We start from the raw sequence: 12,713 nt of genomic DNA, 5'->3' as shown, positions 1-12,713 counted from the left end.
GCAAGTGCTTAACCACTAAGCAATCTCTCCAGCTCTCTCTCTATATTTTTAAGTCTCAACATCACATTATTGTTACATCATTAAAGCCAAGTCAAGGGAACGCGAAGACATTTAAATGGGAATATTTATTTCCTTAAAATACAGATTAATCCCTCTCCAACTTGGAGAAGAACTGTTGGGACATTTAAATGGGAATATTTATTTCCTTAAAATACAGATTAATGTCCCTCTCCAACTTGGAGAAGAACTGTTGGGAAGAAAGGGGACAAGGTGGCACGGGCATTTTGCAACAGTTCAAACCCAGGAGAATTGGCGAGTCTTGAAGCTGGTTCCAGTTTATGAAACGTCACATCCTCTTTTCCAGTCAGACAGGTCTTTGCCGTCACAGTGCTTCTTCCAACCTTGCCTGGGGAGGAGAGGGAAAGTAGGAACGGCCGAATGAAGTATGACAAATGCCCTTAGGCTCAAAACCCAGCTGCCATCAAAGTAACCAGGGATGCCCAGTGCTTATGGCTTCTGATGGCCAAGATCTGTCTTCTGTCTCATTAAAAATTTTCTCTCTCCCTGTCATTATCTGCATCAGAAATAAGCAGATGGCTTTGATAAGGGTAGGCTGTTGAGTTAAGCACCCACATTTTTGAAACTTGGGTTCCCCAAGCAGTGGCGCGATTAGCAGTGCTCACTAAAAATTCAGCCACAGGGCTGGAGAAATGGCTTAATGGTTAAACGCTTGCCTGTGAAGCCTAAGGACCCTGGTTTGAGGCTTGATTCCACAGGACCCATGCTATCCAGATGCACAGGGGGGCACAAGCATTTGGAATTTGTTTGCAGTGGCTGGAGGCCCTGGCATGCCCATTTTCTCTCTCTCTCTCTCTCTCTCTTTGCCTCTTTATCTCTGGCTGTCGCTCCCAAATAAATAAATAAATAAATAAAAACTTTAAAAAAAATTCAGCCACAGGGTAAACATGGGTGCTAGCTAAGAAAGAAATGGCTTGTGCTCAATCCTACCACTGATTACTACTAAATTAGGCCACAGAATGTCCTCATAGCTTGCTCCTATGTAATTCCATATGTTAATTCCTATGTAAATCTAGAACAAACTCAGGTTCCCTCCCATCCCTTTGTATAGTGACTGGATAGAGCCTTTGTCAGTTACATTGGAAAGTCCCCTTGTCACCTGGTGTGCCACCATTTGGGCTCAGCAGGCCTCTTCTCCCCATGCCAGTCCTTTCTCCTCTGCACACTCTGGCTGAGGGGAGTGTGGACATGGTTGGACCATTCTGTAGACACTAGTTTTCAAATCTACCCTTGCTATGGTGAATAGACTTGTGTCAGCTCAAGTCTCCCAAGGAAACACTCACCAATAGTTCATCCCTTGTGTCTCTTTAGCGATTTTCTTGGCACAGATAATTGCATCTGTGAGGTCATCCATGAGCAAGGCTGTCAAAAAAAAAGAAGAAGAAGAAGAAAAGAGGAGGTATAAGGTTTTGCTGGGACTTTGCTTTTGAGGGGGACATTACACCAGAGTTTCTTCATGTTCCTCACTGCTTTTGGAAAAAGGGCTTTCCTTACAGAGAAGCAGTTCCAATAAAATACCTTTTGTTTTCAAGACCAACCCCATCTGGGATCGCCTGACATTTCAGAGAGAAACTTAGTATGGAAGGGCTTGGGAACCATGTTTAGAAAGACGATGGAGGGTTAGCAGTTAATGGCTTAGCAGTTAAAGAAGGTGCTTTCCTGCGAAGCCTAAGAACTCATGTTCAAATCTCCAGGTCCCACGTAAGCCAGATGCACAGTGACACAAGTGTACAACATCACACGTGTGCATATGAGAGCCCACGTGTCTGGAGTTAATTTGCAGTGGCTAAAGGCCCTGGTGTTCCCATTCTCTTTCTTTCTCCTTATCTTTCTCTCTTTCGCCTCTGTCTGTCTCTCTCCTCTTTCTCTCTCTCTGCCTTTTTTTTTTTTTATCTCTCTCTCTCTCAAAATGAAGAAAAAGCAACACAATGGAGTAAGTAATTTACTCCTAAACACATACACAAGAAAGGCAGGATAGTTTGACATGTAATACATCTCACAGGCAAACATTAAACTTTTTTTTAATAATTTTTTTTTAATTTATTTGAGAGCGACAGACACAGAGAGAAAGACAGATAGAGGGAGAGAGAGAGAATGGGCGCGCCAGGGCTTCCAGCCTCTGCAAACGAACTCCAGACGTGTGCGCCCCCTTGTGCATCTGGCTAACGTGGGTCCTGGGGAACCGAGCCTCGAACCGGGGTCCTTAGGCTTCACAGGCAAGTGCTTAACCGCTAAGCCATCTGTCCAGCCCTAAACTTTTATCTATTGTAATATTTCAGTTGGTACATTAAGAGAATTATCCAGGGTGTTTTTCACAGTCAGTAAGTGTTAGATTTTAAGCTAAATGCACTAGTCTTTATTACTTTGTCCTGCTTCAAACATCATTAGAAGTAGTCATTGATGTTAGTATTTCCTGCTTGCCTGGAAGTGGCGTCCAAATCCTTCTGTACAAAAACATGTCAGAAAAGGTCAGATCAATATGGAAAGTCCAATATGACTTCTGCTGCTGAGAACAGAACACTGGTTGCCAGGTTTGGGGTTGGGGAGGTGGGAAAATGCTGATCAAAAGGTTCAAACCCCCAAGCATAAGACGCTGAGGTCCAGGGGCTTATTACCCAGCATGATGACTGCAATTAATAATATCATATCATGTACTTGAAATGAACAGTGGATTTTATGTGTTCTCAACTGTAAAAGATTCCTTTGTCCAGAGTGGAAATTTAATTTACAGGCTGTGAAGCAACTCAGTGTATGCCTGTTCTGTAGCTATCCAAGCCCCAAGAGAGAGATAACCTCATGTCTTCTCAAAGCAGAATCAAAGCCGTGGCCAGCTCAACAAAGCAGCTAAAGAAACTAAGGACGGAGATTGTACTAGAACACCGCGTAGATTGTGCCTCCCCACGTACCCAGCCAGCGGGGAGGAGGGAGGAGGGAGGAGGGGCCTGCCGCGCTCAGGGGGGAGAAGTCACCTTCTGTATTCAAGCTGTGTGCTGCCAACCTTGCATGATCAAAAATAACCTGCCTCACGCTCACTGCTCAGAGCACCTCAGTCTCATTACTAAGAGAAAGGTGGATATTTCTGACATCAAAACGCATGTACCCCCACACGTGCACACACATCATAACTACATTTATTCACTAACTTGAGTGGCCTAACCATTTCACAATGTCTACATACATCAAACTATCACATTCTTAAATACAGAGAGTTTTGTCAGTTATACCTAAGGCAGGAAAAAAATTAAAAAATAATGCACAATCAATTTAATTAACATTAAATATAACTAAAACCTTAGTTGTCCTAGCTAGATTTCAGATGCTTTGTCACTCATGCCCAGTGGCTCTTGTACTGCATGGTACAGATGGATAATATCTCCATTGTTCCAGAAAGTTCCATTGAATAGCACTGGTTTAGATTTAAAAAAAAAAAAGGAAAAAAAAATACTAGGCAGAACTCACCAGTATTAAAAATGATCAACTCCTGACTGTGGTCAGCTGTGCTTTTAAATCTTCACTGTGTATTGTCTAACTTCTTACAATAGAAACATATTATTTTTACTGCCAGCAAAAAAACCAAAGAAGCAAAAACAGTCCTGGCCTGAAAAATTGACTTTCAGTAGAAACACTGTAAATATCAAATTATTTTGTTAATTCTGTTGAAAGTGGATTTTGTCCTCAAGTGTGCTGGTTTCATTAATTATGTTGCTTTCTTATGTAAGCTCAACTAGAAGATAGAGTGAGTGACATTCCCTTTAAGCACACTTATCCTAAGCATGGCTTATTTTTATTTGAAACAAAGATTCAGGCTAGAGAGATGGCATAGTAGTTAAGGTTCTTGCTGGCAAAGCCAAAGGATCCAGGTTCGATATCCCAGTACCCATGTAAATCAGATGCACAAGGTAATGCATACATCTGGAGTTCGTTGGCAGTGGCTAGAAGCCCTGGCAAGCCTGTTCTCTCTCAAATAAATAAAGAAATAAAATATTAAAGTGAAGATGCTATTAAATACAAAAATTAGAAGATATCAATAAGTGACAGTAAATCCATTAACATGCGGCTGACAATTCTGCCACGAAAAGCAAAGCAAGTCATCTTAGAACAATCTGGTCTCTGGAGATATAGTTATGATAATAAAAGCTATTATTTTTAGCTATTAGAATTTCATCTATGTCAGCAATACACTAAGTAACCTTATGAGAATTCCCTTAGCCCCCAGAACCACCTTGTTGGTATTCATTATGGTCTCTCTAAACTGATGTCACATACTCAGTAAATGAGCCTGTATTTGGAAGTGGCCAGGCATGATTCCTAGAAAAAGTGGTTCAGACAGCCTCAAGGGATGGGAAGAGCACAGACTATACACTGTGGGAAGGAGTAGATTGCATTCTGTTCTTCTGGGGTGGGCTGGGGCACATCCCAGGCACGTGATGCGCAAAAGAGCGGGATTTGGACTCAAGGATTTATTGTGGTATCACTTGATGCAGGCCCAGGAAGTGCGCACCCTGGGGTTGCTTGTCAGCCCGTGAGTCTATTACAACGTTTTTTAACCCCTTGGGATGTTTTCAGGTATGACTTGGAGCCTGTTGTGTTGGCGCACACCAGTTTTCCCAGCGTTTGGGGGGTGGAGGCAGAAGGACCAGTAGTTCAAGGCCAGTCTCAGCTACACAGTGCATGGGAGCCCAGCCTGAGCCCTGAGACCCTGTCTCAAAAAGAAGCACAAGTTGGATATGAGTGAATTTGCTTACAAAAGTATGGTTGGGGGGCCCGGGGGCTGGGAAACAAGGAAGGGGGGCAGTGTGAGGTCTAAGAACGTGACGAAATGGCCACAGAGGGGCAGCAGAGGGGCAGAAATGAGCGAAGGCAGTGGGTTCTCAAAGATTTGTGCCAGTAATTGTTTCTGCCCAATTTACCTTCAAGAGACAATTCTGCCCAGTCAAACATGAACAGGAAAGACGCGGGAAAGCATATTCGGTGACATAGTTTATTCTCCACGTCCGTCTAACAGAACGCAGCACTACTCTGGGCTAAGCTCGTTCTATTCTATGGCAGAGGGGCCAGGCTTCCCCCTCGCGCCCTCCTGCCTCCCCGCTGCCTTACAGGTGCCCTGCCCACTGCTTTGCATCCTTCTCCTCTCTGAAGGAACAGGGGCCACCCTGACACAGGCTGATGGGAAACAAAATTACCGCAAGTGAACTACACTGTGTGGAAGAGGCATCATCTTCCCTTAAGCATCCGTTTAAACAAACAAAAACCAAACAAACCCACGTTATTGGATGAAAACAAAGACTGCCATTCCATCAGGAATCTTATAAACTGTGTATTTATTTATGTGTGTAATTTGTATATATGGACATCAGCTTAGTCCATTTTGGGCTGCTGTCACAAAATGCACAGGACCAAGTAATTTTCATGTACTAGAATTATTATTATTATTATTATTATTATTTTGGTTTTTTTGAGGTAGGGTCTCACTCTAGCCCAGGCTAACCTTGGAATTCACTATGGAATCTCAGAGTGGCCTCGAACTCACAGCGACCCTCCTACCTCTCTCTGCCTCCTGAGTGCTGGGATTAAAGGCGTTTAAGATATGGTTCTCGAGACTGGGAATTCCAGCAGTGTGGCACCCGCATCTGCAGGGCCTGTGGGCTGGGATGGTGCAGTCATGAGACAGAGGACATCACTAGGCGATGCAGCCAGCCTGGTAGCTCAGGTCTCCCTGCGGCATCACTAACGCCGTCATAGGGTTCGTGCCCTCCTAAAAGCCCTACCTGCAAGTACCATCAACAATGAATTTGGGGATTAAGTTTCCAACATGAACTTGGGGAGACACACTCAAACCCTCGCCAATACACAAAGGTAAGCTCTGTTTAGTTAGTTTAAAGAAGGAAGGCAGGAATTTTAGGAATGAAGGTTTGAAACAGAGATGATTGTGTGACTTCAGAAATGGCATGAAGCTGTACATATATGTGACATCAAGTACCCTGTAAACATATCCCAAGGCCAATTTGTTTCCAGGGCCCCATGACAAGAATCTCTACTTCTGTAGTACACAGGACAGGATGACACTGTGTGTAACTGTAACCTCTTTGACATGAGGCTGAGGTAGATGAGTCACTGAAGGCTGATTAGAATGGTAAAGCCAACATTGTTGTTCTGTTTTAGAGCTGTCTCTAATAACACACACACACACACACACACACACACACACACACACACACACACGCCCTGGTTTTCAGTGCTAGCAGTTGACCCCAGGGCCCTGCATAAACTAGACAGATACTCTCTCACTGTCCACCCCAGCCTTCCATTTCTTTGTAATGAGAAAACAGATAAGAATGTTCATTAATCTCTAACTATGACCAATGCTTGGATTTCCTAGACTCAAGGATTATGTTGCAGGTATACATTTTTCACCAGACTTCCTTAACTGAAAAAGGTTGAACAGTATTAAATTAGCCAGTGGCATGTCAAGTCCAACATGTCCATGATGGAGACACAGGTTTTTCTTCCCAATAGGAAATGGAACAAAAGGCCTGGAGAGATGGCTTAGTGGTTAAGGCGCTTGCCTGCAAAGCCTAAGGACCCATGTTTGACTCTCCAGATCCCACGTAAACCAGACCCACAAAGGTGAGGCAAGTGCAAGGTCACACATGCCCATTAGGTGGCGCAAGCATCTGGAGTTCAATTGTAGTGGCTGAGGCCCCAGTGTGATAACTCTCTCTCTCTAAAATAAAATAAAAATATTAAAATATAAAAAATAAAAATAAAAAAAGAAAATGGAACAAAATATACAAACAATTTCTTTTTAGACTTTGGAGGGCTTATGGTGCAAAAACAAGGTCCTTATGGGACAAAAACAGGCAAGCCTGTGATCGCCATGCCTTTCTGCTTAGAAGAGACCAGAAGGAGAAAACCAGGCTGGGCATGGAGTCACCGTGGAGGCAGCTGGCAGGTGTGGAGACCTCCACAGAGCAGCAGGAGTGCTCCAGAAACCTGCGGAGTCCTTGGCTGAAGGCTCAGCTGGCCACGCACTTCATCAGTCTCCACGGGGCTAGGTAGGAACAAGTCCCAGGTAGCCAGACCACAGCAGAGCTCACGCAGGACTGGGACACATTTGATTTCTGGCTAAACAGAGGGGAGAGACCTTGTTCAACCCCTAGGACATTCAAAAATGGCACCAAGCTTTGATAGTGGACCCAGCTAGCCCTTCCATAAGGTCTTCTTTAGAATGTTGCTTGTGCACTTTAACAATTGGTTTAACTGCCTGTCAAAATAAAATTCAACATTACCTTCAGGAAAAGAAGATAACCCACACACTTAACAATGCTACAACACCATGTCTGTCTAATAGCCAATGAAAATTATTATATGTGAAAAGACACATAATAATGGCATGTAATTAGGAGAAAAAAAATCAGTGAAAAAATATAAAACGTGACAGAAAAGATATAAGAAATTGCCTAACTTTGAATAAAAACATGATGTTTGAAATGAGTTGAATAGATCCCAGCAAAGACGAACAGACACTTTAAAGAAACAGCAATGGAAACTATTGAAAATAAAATATGCAGAGAGAAAATAGCTAAAAAGGAAAAACTTGAGCTGGAGAGATGGTTCAGTGGCTAAGGTACTTGCCTGCAATGCCTAAAGACCTGGGTTCAATTCCCCAGTACCCACTTAAGGCCAGATGAATATGTTTGGGGTTCATTTGCAGGGGCTAGAAGCATTGGGGCAGCCATTTCTCTCCCTCTCTCTCTTCATATATATATCTCTCAAATAAATAAATGAAATATATATTTTTTAAAAAGAAAAAACTTTAGGGACCAATAGGAAAATATCAACTATCTAGAATCCTAGAAGGTATTTGTAGTAGCTAAATTTTTATTATCCACGTAGAATTTCACAGTGGGATTTTCTAAACATTTTCATTTTTCCACGTGTACAGGTGTGGGTGTGTGTGTGCATAGAAGACGGCCTCAGGTGTCATTCCTGTTTTTGAAACAGGGTCTTTCATTGGCTAGCCTGCCTGGCCAGCGAGCCGTATGAATCTCCCTGTCTCACCTCTCCAGCACTAACATTACTTGCCTGACTTTTTTTATTATTGTAAATATATATGTGGGTTCTGTGGATCAAACTCAGATTACCAAATGAGCTCTTTCCCCAGTCCTTAAAATTTTGAGGGATTTTATTTCTGTTGCTGCCAAAACAAGTGCCCACAAATGCAGTGACGTCAACAGCTCAAGCTCTTCTCATCATTCTGTAGGTTGGCAAGGGGTCATGGGGTCAGGTCATGGGGTCAATGGGGCTCAAGTCAGAGTGTTGGCAAGTCTGTATCACTTTCTGAAGGCTCTAGAAAAGTTCTGCCCTGCTTGCTTGGATTTGGGTAGCATTCAGCTCCTCACAGTGGGCCTGAGGTCTCTGTTTGCTGGACGTCCATTGAGGGTCATTCCGCTTCTGTGGGCTGCTCGCATGCCTTAGCTCTTGGCCCCTTTCTGTTGTCAAAGCCAGCAATGGTAAGGCTGGTCTCTTATCCTTCACAGCTCTCCTTCTGCCCCTGGATCTCTTTGACCTCAAAGGACAAGATTCTCTGCTTCCAAGGACTTCCATGACTAGATTGGGTCCACCCATCTTGCCCACCATAATCTCTCTTGCTCAGACCTGGCCACCACTCAATTGCATTCGTAAAGACTCCTTTGCCTTATAAAGGGACACATTCATGGAGTCCTGGGATTAAATAGTGTACTAGTTACCTTTCTCATTTCTGTGACAACATTCTTGACAAGGCAAGAACTTCAGGAGAAAGAATTTATTTTGGCCCATGGTTTGAAGGAATGCAGTCAATCATGGGATCATGGTGTGGGAGGCAGTGGGAGGCAGTAGGTCACATTGTGTCGGCAGTCAGGAAGCAGAGAGATGCATACTAGTGCTCAGTTGATTCCCTCTTTTTTATCTTTTAACCTTTATAATCAGTCCAGGACCTCAGCTCATGAGATGGTGCTGGTCACATTCAGGATATATTTTCCTTTCTCAGTTAAACCTCTCTGAAAACACCCTCATAGACAGGTCAAGCAGTATGCCATATGAATTCTCTTGGTGTTTCTTAATGTTATCAAGTTGACAGTCAAAACTAGCCATGACAGATGATAGTGTTCTACATGGCCACCATCCAGCTCCCTGCGCAGAGAAACATGCATGTCTAATCATTATATTCAACTGTAAGTCCCTACTAGCAAGCTCTTGGGGAATGCTATGAGACTGATTAAGACCCGAAAGGATACAGGAATCTTCTGACCTTCAGGGAGAGAAGACACTGTGTGTTTTAGCACAGAAAATAAGAGACTTAAGACAAATCATCTGCAGGACATTAATAACCTTCTACATATAAAAATAAAGCAAATTTGGGATTGGAGAGATAGCTCAGTGGTTAAGGCATTTGCCTATGAAACCTAAGGACCCAAGTTCAATTCTCCAGTACCCACGTAAGCCAGATGCACAAAGTGGTGAATGTGCCTGGAGTTCCTGGAGTTCGTTTGCAGTGGCTAGAGACCCTGGTGCCCCCATTCTCACTTCTGTCTCTCTACTCTGTATCTCTCTGTCTCTGCTTGGAAACAAATAAATATAATAAAAAAAAAAAGAGTAAATTCACTTGGAACAGATCCAGAAAGAAAAGCTAGAATCAAAGAAAGGAAGGAAGATTTTCAGCCTAATTTCAGAACATTTCAGAGAATGTTCTCAATTAAAAGCTAGTAGTGAGCAGCTTCAAGAGGCCGTGAGCTTTCTGTGTTAATGTTGGGCTAGGGATAGTTCATGAGATACATTACTGTATTATTCAGTCATACACACGTACACACACACACAGTGATGATCTTACATATGACAAAGGTAAATGAAACCCAGTATGTTTTCTGCTCCCAACAATTGTCACACGGTGTTTTACAACTCTCTGACGACACTCAATCCCATGCATTCTCGTAGTTGATGAGCATTTACTGAGCACCAACCATGGCCAGACACCATTGTAGGCAGTGAATGAAACAAACAGGAAGAGAAAGTGAGCACCCCATTCCCCATCCCCCCCATCCTGTCTGCTCAGAAGCTCTTGTCTTTGTCCCTTCTTCTGTAGAGTCCCCCAGCCAGGACCGCCACTGAGGTCTTCTTGTTTCTAACCACAACCGTCACAGTGGAGCGCACATGCTGCCGTCTTTGGCTGACTCCTGCCTGCTTGAAGATGAGTCTTTCCTAAGCTGACAGATGGCTGCTGGCTGCTCATTGCAGGCAGAGGTCAGCGTCACCTCTTCAGCGACGCGAGGCAGCATCCACGTTCACATTTCTGATGCCTCTTCAGCATTCATCCTCTTCCCCTTAAAGAAGCATGTCTCACTGCACCCTGGTCCTCAGCCTCCCCACATCTGCTTGGGCTGTTCCTCTGGCCTAGGTAACTTTCACGTATCCTGGGAAGCTCAAATCTTGTCTATCTTCCAAGTTCTAATCTGATCTTTCCATGAATTTTTGGGGTGGGGGCAAGGAATAGAACTTGGATTTGAACCGAGGGCCTCTAATATTCTAGACGAATACTATTACCAATCTACACTCCCTGCCTTGATAATTTCTTCATCCTCCTCTCCTCCTCCTTCTTCTTTTCCCCTCGTCCTCTCCTTTTTTCTTTTATTTGTTTTTTTGAGGTAGGGTCTCACTCTACCCCAGGCTGACCTGGCACTCACTGTGGAGTCCCAGACTGGCCTCAGACTCACAGCTATCCTCTGACCTCTGCCTCCCCAGTGCTGAGTGCTGGGGTGGGATTAAAGGTGTGTGCCACCACACCCTGCCTGGCATCCACCTTGAATTCCCGATCCTTCTCTCTCGACCTCCCCAGTGCTGAGAGATTATTTGCACTACCACACCCAGTGCCATGACGTGTGTTTTTTGAATAACGGAAATAGAGGAGATAGAAGTGTTAATTCTAGTTCAATTTCTTTTCTCTGACAAATGTAAAGGGGATCCATTTTGTTTCCTCTACACAAAGACGCACAGAGGCCTTTGAGTGAATGACTTTTGGAAAACAGCTGTCAAGGAGATTTCTTCTTATTATTCAAAATTAAAATGTCTCACTATATGAAAGGACCTAGGGACCTTGGCCCATGCCCCTGATTTCACGGAGTGCTTACTGAAAACCATCGTACAATGAATAAGGCATGTTTGTAAAAATAAACCACAAGATTTTGAGAGTTACGCTGGAGAAACTACTGAGCAGTTTGTTGGTCCTGATACACACTTACTTGCACATCTGAAATCAGCATTTCAGTGCAAGCACACAGGAGGGGACAGCCTGTGACAAGCTTCCTTGCCTTGGTCCGAGGGGCTATCTGCGGACAATCAGAACTGTACCTGAGCATGCCACGTGGCAGTAGTTCTTCTCTGATAACCTCTTGTCTCTGCACCATGTGAAGCTGTTTATCTGGAAGATGCCATAGTCGATGCTCCCATCCTCTAGGACCTTCCGGGCCGTGGTGTTGTAGTGGCTCTCATAGTACGCCATGCAGATCCCTGCGGGGGCAGAAAGCCCGACTCTAAAGGCGATGCGCTCTTTGCATTAGCCTGCCCTCTGGGTGAGTTCACCGATGCTCATTCCCTCATGGCCTCCTCCCGAGGAGACCTTGGGGTGGGGCCAGCGGGTGGTACGAATGGGAGCAACCCGGATGGCCCACAAGGGACAGACAAGGGGTAAGGGTGTCACATCAGAAGTGGCACACCTAATTAGTGTCGGAGTAGACAAGAAGACAGGGCCTACCCAGCACTGCCAATTGGATGCCATTTCCCCCACTGGGGTCATAAGAGCACAAGACTCCAGCAATGAAGCCTCCAGGGCCCTGGGAGGAAGGAGAGGCAGCCCAGGCCGCACAGGTGGGGGGCCATGGCAAGAGCGCCCACCCGCTCCGAGGAAGGACAGAGCTTCCACAAGCTGGGAACAGCCAAATGGGAGTGTGAAGGGGACCTATGACATCTCAGAGGAGGCCACCAGAAGGGGAATGTAGGATAGGAGGCGTCTCACAGTTTCCAAGGCTAAATCCCATGTAATTGTCCAGGTTGGCCCTTGCAAATATCTTTGCCAGTTTACAGCGAGTATAGATTTTGGATTCTGTAACTGTGAGGAAACCGGCCACCAAGGCCAAGACGCTGGCAGCCTTCATCCTGAGGTCTGGTGCAGCAGAACCTGTCAGAGAACAGACCAGTCAGTCTTGACTTATCCTAGGAACATGTCTGTCACAATAGAAGTTGCTGTTAGGGACAGTCCTACCTTGGCACTTCCTGTCACTTTAAATCATTCTGAACTTTCATCGGGGGGGGGGCAAAAAAAAACCCCAAAACCTCAGACTTGAAACACACAGGGAAGGATTAAGAAGGCATCAGACTCGTACTGCTGTTCCACACGGCTGCTTTCAAATCAATGCTGTGTTCATGCGACCCTGCAAACCGAGAAATGAACCTTCCCGCACTGACATCTACGTGGAAATTGCAGGGGCATTTCTAGATTCCCATCTTACTTCTATGCTGAAAGCAAAACAGAACCCAAGCCGGGCGTGGTGGCACACACCCTGAATCCCAGCACTTGGGAAGCAGTGGTAGGAATATCACTG

The 12,713-nt window shown here is 44.7% G+C and overlaps 1 protein-coding gene across 1 annotated transcript; it reads right to left on the bottom strand.

The window, feature by feature from the left end:
* Nucleotides 1–336: 336 nt before the first annotated feature.
* On the bottom strand, nucleotides 337–12,266 carry LOC101615738 (lysozyme-like protein 1). Its single transcript, XM_004659710.2, has 4 exons — nucleotides 12,128–12,266; nucleotides 11,464–11,622; nucleotides 1,362–1,440; nucleotides 337–406 (listed from the first exon to the last, which is right to left on the bottom strand). Exons 1-4 carry the CDS (start codon nucleotides 12,264–12,266, stop codon nucleotides 337–339), a joined length of 447 nt encoding a protein of 148 aa, XP_004659767.2.
* Between the last annotated feature and the right edge of the window lie 447 nt (nucleotides 12,267–12,713).

This window comes from Jaculus jaculus, chromosome 5 (assembly GCF_020740685.1).
Source record: "Jaculus jaculus isolate mJacJac1 chromosome 5, mJacJac1.mat.Y.cur, whole genome shotgun sequence".
Lineage (NCBI taxonomy): Eukaryota > Metazoa > Chordata > Mammalia > Rodentia > Dipodidae > Jaculus > Jaculus jaculus.
This window is presented reverse-complemented; position numbering and strand designations above follow the sequence as displayed.

Excerpts from the sequence above, each read along its gene's own strand:
- LOC101615738 (XM_004659710.2), bottom strand. The coding sequence starts at position 12,266 with ATGAAGGCTGCCAGCGTCTTGGCCTTGGTGGCCGGTTTCCTCACAGTT. Across the intron at positions 11,623-12,127 it reads GGGATTTAGCCTTGGAAACT|GGATCTGCATGGCGTACTAT; the intron begins GTGAGACGCCTC and ends CTGCCCCCGCAG. Across the intron at positions 407-1,361 it reads ACACAAGGGATGAACTATTG|GCAAGGTTGGAAGAAGCACT; the intron begins GTGAGTGTTTCC and ends TCTCCTCCCCAG.